Source organism: Tetrao urogallus, assembly GCF_951394365.1.
Source record: "Tetrao urogallus genome assembly, chromosome: Z".
In the NCBI taxonomy this organism is placed as follows: Eukaryota; Metazoa; Chordata; class Aves; order Galliformes; family Phasianidae; genus Tetrao; species Tetrao urogallus.
Window position 1 is genome coordinate 4,961,972 of NC_136816.1, and position 18,759 is coordinate 4,980,730.

At 42.4% G+C, this 18,759-nt stretch overlaps 1 protein-coding gene across 1 annotated transcript in view; it reads right to left on the reverse strand.

Annotated features, from left to right (window-relative positions):
• SVEP1 (sushi, von Willebrand factor type A, EGF and pentraxin domain containing 1) overlaps positions 1 to 17,298 on the reverse strand; it is a gene marked incomplete at both ends in the record, with an annotated part of 119,486 nt that extends 102,188 nt beyond the window's left edge. Inside the window, one exon of the mRNA XM_079548889.1 lies at positions 16,759 to 17,298. Coding sequence (XP_079405015.1) covers positions 16,759 to 17,298 — 540 coding nt within the window. The remainder of the gene's footprint in view (positions 1 to 16,758) is intronic.
• Positions 17,299 to 18,759: the final 1,461 nt, after the last annotated feature.

Here is an 18,759-nt window from a genome sequence, read left to right on the forward strand (position 1 = left end):
GCCAACCACCAGGCCAGGCTGCCCAGAGCCACATCCAGCCTGGCCTTGAATGCCTCCAGGGATGGGGCATCCACAGCCTCCTTGGGCAACCTGTTCCAGTGCCTCACCACCCTCTGAGTGAAAAACTTCCTCCTAATACCTAACCTGAGCCTCCTGTCTCAGTTTAAAACCATTCCCTCTTGTCCTGTCATGATCCACCAAAGGAAACAACCCCTCCTGTTTATACGTTCCTTTGAAGTATACTGGAAAGCCACAATTAGGTCTCCCCAGAGACCTAATTCTCCTCTTCTCCAAGCTAAACAATCCCAGTTCCCTCAACCTTCCTCACAGGAAGGTGCTCCAGCCCTCTGATCATCTTAGTGGCCCTTCTCTGGATCCATTCCAAGAGCTCTGCATCTTTCTTGTACTGAGAGCCCCAGACCTGGAGGCAGTGCTGCAGATGGAACCTCACAAGATCTGCAGAGGGGGACAACCACCTTCCTCTCCTTGCTGGCCACCTTGTTTTTAATGCAGCCCAGAACACAGTTGGCCTTCCAGGCTGAAAGCACACAGTGCTGGCTGCTCTCAAGGAGAACTTCTCCCAGTTTGTATAAATACCTGGGATTGCCCTGGCCTAAGTGCAAGCACCTTGTGCTTGGCCTTGCTGAACAGGAATTTGTTTTGGCAGGACCTGTCTTTGCAATTTCATCAATGCTTTTTCAGCACTGTTTCCCTCTGTGCATAGGACTAAAGTGCATGAACTCTGCATATGTAATTAGCGGACAGCATTACACATGGCATTATTTTTTTACCAAGTCATGCTCATGATAGATAGCAACCAAATCTCCATACTTTTCACAAATTCAGTGACATGTCAGCATGGCCAGTAAACAAGCTAGCTGCTGGACTCCTAGTATTTTAGACAAAGCAACACACACCTCAGAAAGGACTATTTAATTTTTTTATCAGAAAATTAACAAGAATCTCTGTTCCATAAAACTAGGACCTCCAGAACGTGCTATGAAAAATACAGAAATGCTCTGTGTCTTTCCAAGAGACCAAGAAATGTTCCCTGGCTGTAGGTCCCATGAGCAACAGCCTACCAAAGCCCCCTTAAAAAAATGAAAGTTATTAAATGGGTAGTATTGGGAAAATATCTTTGTTGAGAGGAAAACGCTCTTTAGCTATATGAGTCTGAGACATGGGAAGAAATCAATAGCTATTCTGCTCTTTACATCTGAAAGGGCAACTCCTTCTCTGGGACAGCAGTGCTGTCAAAGGCAACCACAAGTAGAGCTGATAGGCAAGGGGGAGTGAAGCCGTTCTGCTGGTACCTGAGCTACTCAAACATGTAGGCACCAACAGATGTAAGCAGAGGATCCAAAAGCAGGAACTGACAGACAGATAGGATTGCTACACATTGACCCTAGAAATCAAATCAAGGCCATCGAACAGCTTGGCCCTTAACTGCTGCAGCTGTAACTCCAGACATGTAATCCCTGCTGTACAACAGAGTAGAGGAAAAGAACAAGAGAAAGAAACATCCAACATTTGAGGGGGGGGGGAAGATACATACATCTATTTTTATATCATTTGTATGTGTCTGGAGGCCCAGTCAGTGCTTTGCTACTTTCTGTGGCAAAAAGAACATGTCACCACCCACAGTAGCTAACAACTCAAATAACAGCGTGCTGTCACAAACCTTCTTAAAAGTTGTAGCATCATGCAGTCACCACAGAGCTGCATCACTCCGCTCCTTCTCTCTGTATTTGTGTGGCAAGAAGTGCTACACAGCTGGAATAGTGTCTGGAGAACAAGAGGTGCAAGGAGCGGCTGTGGCCCCTTGGTTTACTCAGCCCAGCGCAGGGGAGCTGAGGGGAGGCCTCAAGGCAGCGGCAGCGGCAGCTCTCATAGGAGCAGTGCCAGGGGATGGTCAGGGAAAGGCTGTGCTCCAGAGGGCGGTGCTGTGTGGAGCCGGGGGTTGGACCCCATGGTCCTTCTGCGTCCCTTTCAACTCAAGGCATTCTGTGATTCTGTGATTTTTTGCTTTCTACAGCCTCAACTCACTTTCCTCTACTCCAAAACATCTTTCCTCTTCAGAAAGTCCTTATAAAAGCCTTTTTTTTCCCCTAGAAATTTTGTCTGTTTTAAAACATCTGTTCACTTCAGCCCTCAACTTGCAAGCACACACAAAAATGATGTCATGTATTGAGCTAGTCCTCATCAACTTCATGGATGGTATCTACATAAGACTGGTTTTTTGTTTTTTTTTTCTTTCATGACAAAGTCCTTTAATAAATTTTAAAGTTCTTCAACAAATAAAACTTAAGAACGCACTGAACAGTACTGGGAAGTTAAAAGGACCCCAAAAACCTACTTCTCCTGTATGAAGATCCACATATGCTTCTGATTTTAACATCAAACAAAGCTAAGCATCAGCCATACATGAAAATAAAGTGCTGAATGACGAGTTTAATTGAGACCATGGAGGTCTAATCGGACCATGACTATAAATCAATAAGGGATAAGTGCAAACAAACGAAAACAATGGTCTTGATAACTACAAAGTAATTCATTGCGCCACTTTCCTATCAGCCTCTTTGACTGTTTTACTACCTGCTTGCCCATCTACACTTTCCTCATAGGACTGATCAGTCAGTTTCAGCAATTCTTGCAGATCTTAGATAAAACATTCTTTTCACATTAGCATTACAACCATCTGTATTGCATTCAGTCTCTGTTTAGTGTGTACAAATAGCTGGCAGACTTGACATTTCCTCTGTGCCAGTAACAGCCCTTAAAATTAAAAAAATGAAGTCTTGTGCAATAGAATGTTATCGTACAAAATTCTGCTCTAGAAATTCACTATTCCAGTGCAAAATTAAACTCTCAGCAGTACAGTCATAAAAAAAATCTGAAACTCCAACTTCTGTGCTTCTAGTATTGGTATAAAGTTTGTAATACGCAATCACAGGATGAGCAGCATCCCATGCTCACCAACCAAAGACTTGTCAGCCATTGAAGTGCCACAGCAATGAGAGTGTCAAGGTTCTTTGTTACTGCCTCCATTACATGTTCTGCATCTAATCCATAAACATTTGATCTTGTGCCTAATCCCTGTCCTTATTCAGTATCTGTCTTTTAAAGAGGATTTTGACTGTAAAGAATTTGCAATTCATATATCAGTCTACAGGGAAACAAACCGAAATGGGTCAATCTGTCTCACTCCACAAACTGAGCCATTGCTAACTGCTAGCATCAGTCAGTCCCAGTATCCTTGCCAGGAGAAGCTTGCCTTAAAAGAAGCTTGCCTTAAGTTGGAACCTAGCTTTCAAAATCACATTATCCAAGCATTAACTACACTGCTCTTTGTACACCATGTAGGGAATAACCTAAGGCCTACAAAGTGAATGTTACACATTGTAGGCCAGGAAGATCCATCACTGTACCTCAGAAGTGAAAAAGAAAGCCTTCCATTACTGAGCCATTTATCTCTGCTGTACCAGTAAACCACTTACAATGAATGTGCTATCACCCTAGTAATTACAGAGAAGCTACAAGCCGTGGGAAGAGTTCCCAACAGAACTAGATGACACTTTTTTTCCCAGAGGATCACTTATTCACTACAAAATAAATAACATCCAGTTAATAATACCGCTAACTTCAAAATAACAAAGTCTCCAATACATTTCTATTAAAATGAATAAATTATGTTTCACTACACAAAGCACTATACAGATTTGATAATTTATAATTTCAAATACAATATGTCTTAATTTCTTCAAATTCACAAAGGGAAATGGCAATGCAAAAATCCTTCTGTGAAGCTCACTCTGAGTTTTAAGATTCCTCTGCTCTCATTCTTCTTGCAGGTAAAAAGTCAAAGCTTGGCAATAAAACTATCTAAATGAATATTCTGAAAGGGGGAAAAAAAATCAGTACTGAGATCGACTCTGTTGATGGATTTGAGGCATCTTATCAGCAAAGCCTGGAAAATCCCAAGAAGGTTGGTAAATTCACAGGGAGACCATGAATACTGTTTCCTCTATCATCGTGTATATATTATCCCCGTACACAGAAGAGCTGGTATACCTCCTGTGCTTCCTCTCTGAAGCTACGAATGTCTTCTTTCTCCACCATGTCTTTTGGTCGTTGTACACTGCTACTTCCACTGTTCCACTGAGATTTTATGCTCTCTTTAGGTTTTCTTGCCCCTTTGCAAGACAATAACTAAAAATGCTCCATGAGATTTTGCTTTCCAATTGTGCCTTTCATCACTCTCTTCTGCACTGCTACATAAACTCCAAGAATGAGCTGTTACTTACATGTAAGCAATTATTTGTGGAATTTTCTCTGAATATTCACCTAACAGGAACTGCATTCAAAATTCAGGGAAAAGACATGCCTAAAGAGTGAATCTGTGAATTTAAACAGTACTGCAACTAACAGGAAGAAAATAACCAACAAAAATAATAGATACTTAAAATGCAGTGATGTTGAGATGGTCTAGTCTTGCATTACTCTGACTTTTACTTCAGTAACAAGTACTTCAGTAACAGTACTTCAGAAGCAACGTACTATCTCTGTAAATTATTTTCTCAGTATTCATTTCTGCAACAAAATCATGTGCACAATCTATGAACGTAGCCTTCTGTCTTTCCTATCCTTTTTCATCATACCTTCAAATTTCACCTGTTCTTTATGCAACATTACGTTCTCTGTACGTAACCGTCTTCCCTTCATTCTTTTAATTTTTCCAAATTAAATGTAATTTTTATGTATTTTTAGAAAGAATTTTCAAACATTTTATATGCAAATAACACAGTGCAAGAATCTCAACTAAGAAAGTAAGTTGTATTCTTTCACGTATCTTTGTGAAAACGCAGAGCCAGAATTCTCTCAGTAGCAACATGAGGTGCAAATGAGAAGCTACAAGCACAAACTGGAACACAAGAAATTCCACTTAAATAGGAAAATAGTCCTTATGGGTGGTCAATAACTGGAAGAGATTTTCCAGAGAGGCTATAGTGTCCATCCTTGGATGTATTCAAAACCCAAATGGACAATGACCTGAGTAATCTGACTTTGTTCCCTTTCTGAGTAGGGGAGCTGGACCAGATGGTCTCCAGAGGTCTGTCCAACCACAACAATTCAGCGATTCTGCGGTTTAGTGATACGAGAGGAATATCTGAATTCCAGTTCTTAGTGTTTATTTCTAGCCTCATTTACTCCTTTTATGGAATGGATTCTGCTTGTAACATTTGTGTTGCATTTTCAACACTTCAAATATGCTGCACAGTTAAAAAGTGACAATTCATGCATTTTGTACAGTTTTAAAAATGGAGAAATCCCTCCTGTCTCAGTCAGCAAAGCTATTCACTTCAAGACAATCACATTCAGATTGCCTAAAGGCTATTTATTCCTCCTGCCATCAAAAAAACCCCAAACCACTCACAAACCACCATTGTTTTCACAGCCACAGGAGCTACCACATATCTTTTTGACCTAGATTCAGCTCCACACAAGTGCTGGGACTGTTGGGTCTGCTGACTTTGAAAATTTAGGTGGCTTGCAATTTTGAGTTCCAAACTAGAAAAAAATAGAATGCACCTACTTACCAGGAGACAACTAACACATCACACTGAAGTCTTCTGAATTGGACATTAGAAGACATTATATACACAGCTATTTCCTCAGCTCTTGGTGCCATATAAATTTTATCAACAAATTACGTAGGAATGTGAACAGCTGCTGCAGGACTTACACACTGCTATGCTGTATGTTATATTTAAATCACTGTCTTGCTAACAGACCTCAGTTTCATTTGAAACATATAAAATCCTAATTATCTTTCTCTCTGAGCAACTGCTATTACTAATATAACCAAGATGTTATATGATTTCCACAGTATGCTCTGGTCTTTTGCTAGTAATAAAAAATGCTCTTAAATACTTTACTGAATACATAATTAATCTCTATGTATTTTCAGACCAAGCATCCACACCACTATAGACTGGTGCATCTGCCAAGTACATATTTTTTTCTGTGCTTGTTTTAAGCATTCATTATTCTAAATAAGCTGAAGCAAGTAATTATTACCAACATGACAAGCACCCTTCATGACCTGTCTCATCTACTGCGAGCTGTCACTGATAAATTATCTTCTGAATATCTTACTCTCTTTCAGGACTGCTGCAATCAAGCAACATGAACATATGGCTATCACTTGTAAGAGCTGTCTCAGTCCATTGGTGTGTGTGGGAGTATTTGGTACAGATATAGGGCATACAACTGGACACCCTGCTTACTGGTCACCTGTTTAACCAATTACACTGCTTAAATGCTAAAGATTTTTACAGGTTGCCTGTCAGATTCAAGGAGGTTCTTTATCTTTCTGGCTGAAGTTACCAGAGACACTACGAACCAGTTGGAATAACATAACTTTTAACACAGTATTTTTGTTTTTAATTGTGTTAACTTCATAGAGATTAGCTCAAAAACTTGAATAGGGTCCAGGTCACATGAAGAGGCTTTTTTGAGAATTTTAACACTCCAGACTTGCTGTTTGGGTCTTACTTCAAAACCTTTTACCAAGAAAAACACTGGGAAAAAGGAAGAAGGACAACAACAAGGTCAAATAACAATTTTGACCTACCGGAACTCTCTGTTAGCAGAACATCTTTCTGATTTTGCTAAGGGCACGTTTTTCATGAGTTAAAGTTTGCTATTGCTGTTAGCTGAAGAGCAACACTGCTCTAACTTCCAGAGCTACAACGGTCAGAAAATTCCAAGCTATAAACATTCTGCATTGCATGCAAAATACTTAAATTCCAGTAACAGGTGGAACTAGAGGACAGAAGCAAAAATGTGTCACAGATTGTGTGCAGTGTATTACAGACTGAATATTTATGTGGAGGAACATATGAGGAAGTACCACCAAATATGATATTCTAATATTTTTATTTTGCTGGAAAGGCCCCTCATAAGGTTGAAGAAGGTATTATAAATAAAACAATTACTTTATTCTGACCTCTTCAAAACTATAATGACTTGTTCCCAGTTTGAGGAACAAATTACTCCAGGCACATCCAACCTGCAGCTTGGCACAGTTCACAGTGCGGCCACCCCCTACCCCACAGCATCATGATTGCAGCTCTTCATGCTGAGTGGCTCAGCCCAGCCCTGTGCGCGCGCACATCACTCAGCAACAACCATTAGTGTGCTATCAAACCCACCTGGTCTAAAACCAGGGCACAGTGCTGTGCCAACTCATGCAATGGGAAATCAGTTTATACATTTTGATATATTGGCTGAATACAGTCCTGTGAGCAGGAAAAAAACAGGCAGCTATGCCTTTATAAATAAATCAATTTGACGACAGGTTTCAATGTTACCGAAAACTTGTCATTTTTTTCTGTATGTCTTTGACTCCAATTTCAGTCCGCATGAATACATGATCTGCACATTTTCAAACATATAGACTTACAGTCAGATTTTCAACTCAAAATCTTGATCATGTCTCTCTACTGAACTTTCATGATTTCCCTCTTATCAGAGAGAAATATCCCTCTCTTCACTGTCACACCTTATTCGTATCATTGCTTTTGGCAGTATGTTCATTGGTGAACAACTGCTTTCAAAGGTGAAGCACAGAAAAAAATAAAATTTCATCAAAAATCTCAAATGAACACCTTGAGAGCTCTCTAAGAATTGTAGATACTTCCACTGAAGCAGACTGATACATTAGTGTCACAAACAAAAAGGTCACATATCCCAATAGTTTTATGGTTTTGTTGCTCTCATTTTTTAATAAAAAAATATTAAAAATGTTTTGTTACTTAGCTACATTACTTGTATTATACATTTTAAGACTCTGGAAGTAATGCTTACTATTCTATGATGTTGGCCTCTGATATTAGTGGTGGATGTTGGTGATATGGCAGTAGGGGCTGAACCTTCCCAACAATATCCTGTTATATTTTGTTGCCATGAGACAAACGGCAGCAGAGGAGTACTCTGACATAACACTGACATGGAAGTGCGGATGAAGCAAAAGTGTGTCACTGAATTCCTCCATTCAAAAGTGCTGAACATTTGTGGAGACCAAACAGTGAACGTGAGCACAGTGAGGTGCATTTCAGCAGTGGCAACAGTGACAGTAATTACCACTACTGGTGCAGACTGGTGCAAGCATGGCATGCAGGCCCCTGTTCATTCCTGATGAAAATGCAGAGTTGATGGTGATGTCTACGATAAAAAACAGTGCTTTGTAGCTAAGAACCTACTCTATCAAAAAGCGTTAGTGTGCTCTTCGTATGTCCTGTAGTTTCCATGGAAATGAATAGAAGGCAATACTTTCAGAGTGACCTATGTATATGTTGCCCAAGACTTCTTCACTCAAACACTTCTGTGACCTCTTCACTCAAAGCTGCCCAGGCAAGCCAAAAGGTTGGACACCAATGAATGACTTAGTGATGTTTGGCTTTGTGCCTCTGGGGGAAAAATGATAAACCGTATTTCCCTGCAGAGATGCTAACCTTAAAGAACGAGGATCAGAGGTACTGGCAAAGGCTCTGAGAGAGGACAGAAAATTATTTTCTCAGGAAGAATTAACTCTATTCTTGAAACATTTAACAAAAAATAACCCACATGCTATAGTGGTGAGAAGTTTATTTCATTGTTTTGTTACTTCTGCTGATGCATCAATAAGACTTTATTCCTACTGCAATGTTTCCCACCCTTCCTCTGCCTCCGTGTGTTATGCTGGGAAATGGCTGAGGGCTTTGTGACACTGGGCTGTAAACAATAGTGGTGCCTTTTAAAATAGGCTTATCTCAGCAAGTAAGCAATGCAGCAGATACTGGCGTACGTTTCTCTCTTCATAATTCCAAACCTCCTCTTCTCCTCACCTACTCAGCTGGCTGACAGAACACGGGTCAGAAAAGATGCCAAACACTGTGCTGTGTAGATACTTCCAGTCAGGAACGTCCATTTCAGCTCGCAAGAGATAAAAGCCTTGAAAACTGTTGAAATCTGATCAAAGGAAACTGCAAGAGTTACAGTTAGACCAGCATCTGCAGCATAGGAAAAGTATCTGAGGTAGGCCCACAATTGCAAGACACAGAACAACTGTTCCGTAATGCAGTCTTCCCCACTGGTAGAGCCCAGTCCCCTACTGGATCCAGCAAGAGAAGACAAACAGCCTTCTTTGTGCTGAAATAAACACCAATGGTGTTGTCCATTTTCTACAGAAAGCCTCTTTTTTTTTTACCTCTCTTTTTACGTTTGGTATATAACAGCTGAAGAACATTATCAAGAGTAGGATATGCTAATACTGCTTGAATGTGTGAAAGGGTCTCTCACAAGGACAAAAACTAGACTTCACATGATTACTTCCAATCACCTCAGCAAAATCGCTCCCATTACTAAAATACATTTTCTTAAGATCTTTCTTAAACAGCGTAAAAGCTTCTCTACTTCTGAAAGGCAGTGCACATTGTCTCCTGCTCAAAGCAGATGAGAAAGTCAGAAAGTGTCAGCCCATCACTGCATCATTCAACTCTACTCCATACAGCATCACCGAGTCTTTACAGGTGGAAGTCATTAAGCTCGCTATGAAACAATATACTTATAATCATCTTTTTAGACTTGAAAGTCTAAGCACACTACTAAGGAAACTTGTAAAAATTGATGTACTTTCCATGGAACTTCAAGATTTGGGGCTTAGCCTACATCTCAAACAGCTTCAAAGTTCTTATTTCTGCTGTCCATAACCGCAAACATATTTGAGTATCGCTGGCCAAACTCACAGCAGTGCAACAAGCAATAAATCATATGCCACAACAAGCATCTCAAAGTAAAAGAAAGGAACTGCACCTTCTAGTTCTTTTGTGGACTGGTGTGTCATTCTCATAAAAAGCTGAATAAGCAAATTTCTAGGCAAAAGGTGTACAAAAATGTAAGGATGGATGGTGATTTGAAAACTTCTGAACCAGATTTTACTAAGCCACAAAGATGGCATGCAATACTGTAAGTCGCTCCATTTGATAACAATTACCTTATAATACTCTGCATTGCTGTTACTTACGCCTAGTACTCATATTAACATATTATTGGAGTAAATCCAGTATACAAAAATCATGGTTTGGGAAGGAACACAGTTCTAAGTATTAAAGAGCGGACATTCTCACACCTTGAAAACCAATCCTTTAAAAAGGCCACAAAAAACTGACAAACACTTCAATAGTAGTTTTAGCTTTTCACCAGAACTACCAAACCTCTTGCTTCTAGGGACACTGGAGGAAGAAGAACAAAAAGAAATATGGGACGGAACCTAAGAGCAAGGTCTTTCAGTTTCAGTTCAGAATCCGGAGCTACAAAGTCTATTTACACATCTGCAGCACCATACGCTCAATGGAGAGAGAGAAGCTGCAGAGATCCTGACCTAGAATTGCCATACTGAGGTGCTGTGCATGGGAACAATCCATCTCTACATGGACAGAAGACTCCAGATTGAGGTGCTGCAGTCTGCCTGAAGGCAGGCTATGTCCCTTCTACACCCTACATCAATCAGTTTAGTCTTCCCTGCTGCTCTGCCAGGTCAAAACAGTATCAATTTTAAAAACTAAAATTACTCTTAACTTTAAAGGAAGCTAATTAATTGCTAACCTGCTAAACATCAAACTTCCAAATCACACACTTCCACTTAGAACAAAATGCCCAACAATTCTAGGAGCAAAAGCAGACCAATTTCAGAAAAAAGTTTTCCATCAGAGAAAATAGTTACTCCACTTAGTCCTGTATGTATTACACATAAAACTTTCTGCCAGTCTTGGCCAATAAGCCAGAGAAAAATGAGTTACTTCATAAATTTTTAAGGTAGCCCTATTTCAGCTAGGTTCAATAGCAATGAACCATGTGTGGATGTCTATACGCTGCCTCTGGCCTTGCTCCATTAGTCTTGCCAGCAAAACCTATGTGAAACTGCAGCATGCACAACTACTGCTTTTCACAGCCACCACGCTGATTAAAAGCGGAGCTAGATCTGACACTAACGATGGCTGACAGGAACTGCACTCCCAATTTGCTCAGGGGTTATTAACAACCAGCTCTGCTGACCAGAGAGGTAAACCAGCTTGACTTCTGTTTTCTTCATCTTTAACACAGTTTTTCTTCGTAACCTTTAACACAGACTCCAAGGCTGTCATCAGAACCCATGGAGACCCACTCCTGTCAAACAGTCCATCAACTCCATCTGACTGATGCTATCATCTGATATATGGAGAACAATGCCATAGTAGACTAGATCTCCTGCTCTCTCATTACTAGCTGCTGATCTTGCAGAGGTCACAGGAATTTACATCCCTAAATTCATTTTTGGTAAATAAGCAATATACATGACTGTAAATGCAAGTCTTCTCAGTGCAATGACACAACTATTTCTATTTTAAATAAAAATGCATTCAACTTACATGCTTAAAAATTGTTTTCAATTTCTTTTGTGTCAATATCTTCTTAATTTCAAAATGATACTGAATTTTAAAATGCATTTGAATCACAAGCGAACTGCTCCAGAGGGTAATAATGTTATGCCTTGTGCCTCTGACATACAGAGCAAACAAAGCCACTGTGACGTATTTAAACAAGCATTAAATAAGCATTAAAAGTGTTTACCCTAAATTGATATGTGCTTACATTCTTCTGAGGGCTATTTTTTTCATGTTTTTTATTTGGACAATAACAGAAGACTGTATCTGACATACTAGTTAGCCATTTATCATGCTTCCTCAAGATCAGGTTAGATACAAAAGCCAGATTTTATTTGTAAAGACAAGATACAGTCAGAAATAGAAAGTGTGTCAGATGAGTCCGTAGGTGTTGTGACAGACCTTCCACTTACACACACTACTGACTTCAGTGGTGCAAGACTGAACTTCAAAAGCAAAAGCTAGTTTTTTAATTAACAATTACCACAAGAATATAGAACAACTTCCAAAGCCTTCATGAGTGGCTGCTTTGCCAAGTTGCTTAGAACAATTAACTTGTCTGTTTAGGTTGGGCTATGGCTTTCTTAATTCTGACTTCAGCTCAAGAGCACTACAAATTCCAAGTTCTGTACAGAAAAAAAAAATAATTCCATTTCAGTTACATTGGAAGACAGAATATAGCCTGCCTTCTTAGAAGCAGCAGTTATTTTGTCAACAGGCTGCTACACAGAGTAGTTAAAATTTCTATTTTCATCTTTTTTGAATCTGTAATAATCAGCAAAGCTTCAGGACATACAAAGTATAACATTGAGGCGCTCTTTATTCTGCTAGCACGTATGTAATTGTGACTATGGTTAGACTCTCAAGCACTGAGCATGCATCACTGACTTCTGCTCCACTATGGCAGTCCCTCATTTCTATTCCATAATTAATCTGGCAAGAAATACACACTGCTCCCAAAAGGTGCTATGGGTGCTGCTGGTAGTGTTTACCTATCAAGACCAAAAGCTCCAACTGAAACACTATTTAATCTAATCCCGGAGTGTGCTGAGATTTTGGAATAGAATAGAATGCCAGGTACGTACACCTGGGAAACTCAGCACTTCATTCCACCAAGTTACTTTCACTCTAGAAGTATCCCCTGAATGGCAGCAGCAGAACTTCCTCAAACCTACTTTCTTCAGTTCTGCTTCAGCTATTCTTCACTGTTGCAAAAGCTCTACAGACTTCCAATATGCAGTACACAACGTGCATAACATCTAGTACACACAGGCTGTACTATCCCATCAACCATGTGAAAAACTGGACCAAAGAGTTTTGAATGAATGTTTAGTTTCCTGCCCTTCCTTACTATTTCTGTTTATGTATGCATCAGTGGAAAGACTGCTGCATGTGTTCATAATTCTACGTTAATATCTCTAAGTAACTGCTGTATTTTGTTATTCCAAGAATATTCTATAGAGGTCTACATCTGTTCTTCCTCGGATATGCAATCTAAAAAAAGATAATTGTAACAGTGGAAGCCACAGCACTGATGCTCTGTGAAGGAAGTTCTGTAGATCTTAACACTGAAATGACTTCATGCTGTAACTTCTTCCCCACAGAGTAGTTAGTTCCTTGGCCTTTGTGTGTCTGATACACAGAGTAGTTAAATTAAAGTGACACATCCATACTGCATATTTGCATGGAAGATACTGTCAAAGAAGCTTACACTTTTGCTCAAGCTACAGCTTTCAGCCATAAGGTGAGGACTGTATCATCAGTTCCAGTCAGTGCTAACATCTTGGAAAGCCAAGACATAGAAACAAGCATCTCCCACAAAGTTGTTACTTAACTGCATCCTCACAATGTAGAGCTTGTGCTGTGTCAAAGTAGATGTCACATCATCATCTAATTTCAGATGCAGGATACATGGGTTTTGACTGGTATTCTCCGAAGGCCTAGTTTTGTTACCTAGTTTCCTCTGTACTCCTGCCTCACATGCTAACAAGTAAAGCTAAAACCAGAAACCAGAAGAGCGTAGTCAAAGCTAAGAAAAGTTAGCCAGGAGGTCAACCAACTTTACAAGTTCATAGTAAGGTCTAACTATATTTCTTACAGATGTAGAGAACAAAATTTTACGAGCAAAATTGTAATTATAATAAGTCTATCTCCTAGATAAGCTAAAGATAAAGCCAAATCGATTTTTTTTTTCTTAACCATAGCTGCAACTAAGTCCAGTTCCTGGAGCTCTAGAACAAAGATTATCACAGCAGAAACACTGACACCTTGATTACTGAGAAAAGTAACACAAACACTAGGCTCTCTTACGCCAGCAAATGTATTTTACACTTGCTAGCTCACACATTAAATGAAATCGCAAACAAAGGTACAAAACCAGACACTGACAGTAGTTCAGCCTTCCTCATCACAATACTGTCCCCTGCCTGATGTCCTTCCACGTACCTTGTAGGATTCACACTTTACTTTCTAGGCAGAATTGTCAAAGTGTGGTATGTAAGCATGGACACTTCTGACAAAGTGTAGAAATTCTGCAAGAAACCCCTCTATAAAGCACTTTTGGAGAGGATGCAAAACTGCAGAGCCAATAAGAACTCCTTTATGAAGAAGACAGACATTGCTTGGTCAAGCAACAGTCAGTGAATCGGAGTAGCTCTGCTTTCAGGGGATGTACAGTGTAGTGTTCTGCCGCCGCAAGTTCTGCAGCAGTAAACACTAAGTACATCTAACTCACATTCATTTACTACATCCTGCTTCCAGGTCAGCCACTTGACTGCCCTGATAATCTTGCAGAATTCTCTTATCTCCCTCTCTTTGCCTCACTCTTTCATAAAACTGTCATAAACTTGAGTTAATCACTTTAGGATCTACCCACCTGCATGAAGACTTGAGCGCTAGGAATACATTAGGGAGCTATGTGGATATAGCATTGCAGGACTGTGGGTTGGTGAGCATGGCAGTGACGGGTTGATGGTTGGACTGGGTGATCTTAGAAGTCTTTTCCAACCTTAGTGATTCTGTGTGAATCACTATGTGATGAAACAATGTGCTTTCCTCCATTTTCTGTTACAAAAGTACTTAATTGATACTATTTTGGGGAGTTTGTCATGGCTTGCAGACACTTCTAGTTTTTGAAAAGAAGAAAATTCTGGTTTGAAGCACAAGAAACCCCACATTAAAGAATATGAATAAAATTGAGACATTTTAGGAAAGTGAAAGAAAAAACATAATTACTATTCTAACAAAACACAGTTAAAAACAAAAGACGACAGTACAAGAGTCCTTAGGGAACATCAATTTTGTTATACTTTAAATACTTCTGGAAATTTATTCCAGTAGTGGTATTTTAAACATAGAACAGTCATTTTTCTGGGGACTCCTAGAAAGGAGAGTGTTCCCTCTGGAAGAGGGAGGCTGTAATTTGTCTCAGATGAGGAAGATACACTAAACAAAACCATAGGACAGTATCTTCAAGTAGAAGTCAGCAAACCAAGCAAAATTTAACCTTGTTACTCTAACCTCTGTGCTATCATGTGAATATTATTCTTCCCATGTTCTTCAGAAACCAGAGCGTAAAATTACAGCAGTGCTGTTATGCCCACATAGCTGTAGTCATAAAACTGAATTGTATGTTTCTGAATTGAATTTTTGTTTACTCCATTTGAAATGAATGATTAGACAAGACTGTATCCAAGAAAACATTGTTTCTCCAACTTAAGTTTTGTTCATAAGGGTATTTTTAGCTTGTATCATTAACTTTTTCACACAGCATCCCTGAGATGGATCTGCATCAAATCTTGATTCTACAATGAAGATCAATCACAGGGACGTGTCTTCCTAGAGGAGGTTTTCCATATGAACGGCAAGCACACTGGAAAGTGGTATTCTTGCCACCCACCAAACCTGAAGAGAATATCTTTACCAACTTCTTAAGCCCAAACTGATGGGCATCTTGCAGCTCACTCATTGACTCCAAATGAGACTCTATAAGGTGTCTGAAGATAAATACTATCATTGCTTACCTACAGCTCACTACCAGAAATCAAACACACAGAGGCCAAGGAACAGCCAGAAGAAAAAAGCTTCCAGAGCAGACCTCCTGTCCACAACCAACTACTGGGAAACCTCTTCAGCACTCTAAAGTCCCAGCACATGCCAGGCCCTGTCCCACCACTGCTGTGCCATAGGACTGCCTAACACCACCACAGAGGATCCCATTCCAGCATCTGGAAGCATTCCTGGATACACTTCTATCACACATCAGCCTGAGAGCACCTATGCCAGTCATTAGCAATTGAAACAGACAACTGGCAACAGCAAGTAGACACCCCTGACTGCTGACAGCTATTCTGAAACCAGGTCAGTGGCTCCATGCTCCTTCTAAGCGCATTTCAGGCATTTCCAGTGCAGCAGAGAACAGGGGAGCCAAAAGAACAGGTGGTATGGAATAATGGCAAGAAGTTGCCCTGACCAGACTATACCACATCCCACACCACCACATGACCTCATGCCCCTTAATACCATGCCACAGGAAAGGTCGAACGCCACCTCCACACAGAGGAGCCCACAGCCATCACAAACCACCCCACCTCATGAAGGATCACACACAGCATCAGCACAGAGGATCACACCACCACTAAATGGAGGTTCACATCGCACCACCTCCACACTGTGGACCACACAACAGGAGAGAAACATCACCATACCACCATCAGAGAGACACAAACCAGACCCTCGCCACACAGAAGATCCTTTCAGCATCTAAAGAAGGGATGTACGAAAGACGGGAGGGCAGGGTCTAATGCGGTAGGGCAAGGGGAAGCGGCTTCAAATGAAGAGTGCGCAGCTTCAGATCGGATATAACGAAGATAAGGATGGTGAAGCACTGGAACAGGTTGTCCACAGATGAGTGGCTGCCCTGTGCTTGGAGACAGTCAGGCTGGACCGGTCTCAGAGCACCTAACAGAACTGTAGATGCCGCTGTTTAATCAAGGCGAGTTGGACTAGATGGCCTCCGGGGTCCCTTCCAACTCCAACGACTCAGTGAGTCTGCAATCACCCCACCACTACCTGCACACACACCCCCAGCACAGCGGTGGCTCACACATCACACAAACGCCAAACACGGGTCCACACACCGCCTCCTCCACAGAAAGGACCGCATACCACACGAAGGACCTCGCGATACCCCTCTCACACCACATCACCCCCGCACGGAGGACCAACTCCCCCCCTTCCTCCAGCACAGCCCGGCCCCTCGCCACACGACGGCTCGCACCCACGCCGCCCGCACGCAGCCTCCCGTCGCACGCCGCCCCGCGCTCACCGCCGCCTGCTGGAAGGCGCCCTTGGTGTAGGTGCCGCCGCCGCGGTAGGCGATGGCGGGGATCTCGCGGCCCAGCAGCGCGCACTTGTGCTGCTGCGGCCGCCGCCGCGAGATGTAATCCACGCGCGGCACCACGTTGCTGCGCGAGGAGAAGGTGACGATGGCGACGCGCGTGGCCGCGGGCACCACGGGGAAGTCGGAGAGCAGCTTCTTGACGAAGCGCAGCTCGCTGAGGAAGTTGGCCGGCCCCACGCTCGACGACTCGTCCACCAGGAAGACCAGCTCCAGCCGCCCGCTGCGCGCACGCAGCCGCCGCACCTGGCGCTTGAAGGCGCGGCCCAGCTTCTCCACTTTGCTCTCCGTCGTGTCGGGCAGCGGCGGCGCTGGGGCGGGCGAGGCGAGGGCAGGCGAAGCGAGGGCCGCCCCCCGGCCCTGCGGCGCCGACAGCGCCAGGGCCAGCGGTAGGGACAGTCCCCCCCAGCAACACAGAGCTACCAGGGGCCACATCGCGGACGGCGGCAACTCCCGCCTCCGCGCTCCTCGTCGGGGCGGCCTCCTTGCCGCCAGCCCCCGCAGGTACCCGCGCCCTTTAATCCCCCCGCGGGCCGCGCCGCAGACGCCTCCCCCGCGGCGGAGGTGCCCGCCCCGCTCTCGGCCCCTCGCCGCTCGGGAGCGACGTCCCCGGCTCCCTCCCCGCCCCGCCGGCCCGCCCCGGCCCGCCCCGATGGGTCCCGGCGGCGGGGTGGGGAGGGACGGGAGCCCCGGTGGCGGCCGGCGACCCGCAGACTGGAGCCGGGGCTCCTTTTGCCCGCCGCCGCGCAGCTTCAGTTATCTAAGCTGTTACAGCTCATTTCACTCGCTAATTTCTTATTAACCATCACTCTAGCTGGTCAGCTCCGTTTCAAGCAGTAATTCAGTCTTAGGAAAATTTACTTGGAGCGTGCCGATCAGCCAGGTAAACCTGTTGATTGCAGCTCCTTCATTCATTTCGCAGCCCTTCTCTTTGCTGTTTGTTGCCATTTAGCAATGCCGTGGTGTACATGCTGGTACATTTGCAAGTCAAACCCCACATCTATATTTAATGCCATTACTTAGTCCTTCTTCACTGCTGATGGAAAATCCAGTGCTGCTTCTTTGACTTTCTAGCAGTACTCAAATTCCACTGCAGCTGACAAGGGAATACGGGAGAGGAGATATCATTTAATTACGGAAAGATGCATTTGATGTGTGGTTCCAACATATGCTAAGTACTTCATAAAAATACACTTCTTTGGTGAACTTTTGCCACGTTGTGCTTGAAACAGAGGTAGCATTCAGACACTCTCAGAGAGGAATAGTAGAGTTCTGGTACTGAGGTGTGTGCTGCTGATGAGTTGAATCAGTTCATCTCGCTTCGTTTATGTCACAGTGAAACACTGCAGCATTGGGCTGATTAGTTTTACCCCGGTAGTGACAGGCAACATTTCACCTTGAAAGGGGCAGTTAGGAGCTTCTACAACACCTGCCTCCTCCAGCAAATTGATCTGCTTCATTAGCCTTTGAGGGGTGAAAGAAGTGATGCCTCAGTTGCATTCACTGTGGGCTGAGAAACAACAGTGCTGTACCTTGAAGTACTCTTATCTGTAGTATATCAGGCTAGAGAGCATATCAATATTTGCAGAACCCAGATTGGGAAGTTATAGCCAAGAAGAGGAGGTGAAAGTGAATGAAATGAGTGCTTTTTACAAGGTGTGCCTAGAGGAAAGTGAATCATTGCAGTTGACATGTTCCCATTACTCTAAATATTCAGGTCACCATCAAGATGTAACTTTCTCTAGGCCAGTTTGTTTTGTTGACAAGGTAACTGCCAGTTCCCTTGTTTTCCCCCATGTCTTTGTAACACTAGTCAGATTCAAATTTTTAATGAATTGTAGGACATAGAAAAAAAAAGGAGGATGAACTGGAAACATTTTTAGCAAAGAAAGAATA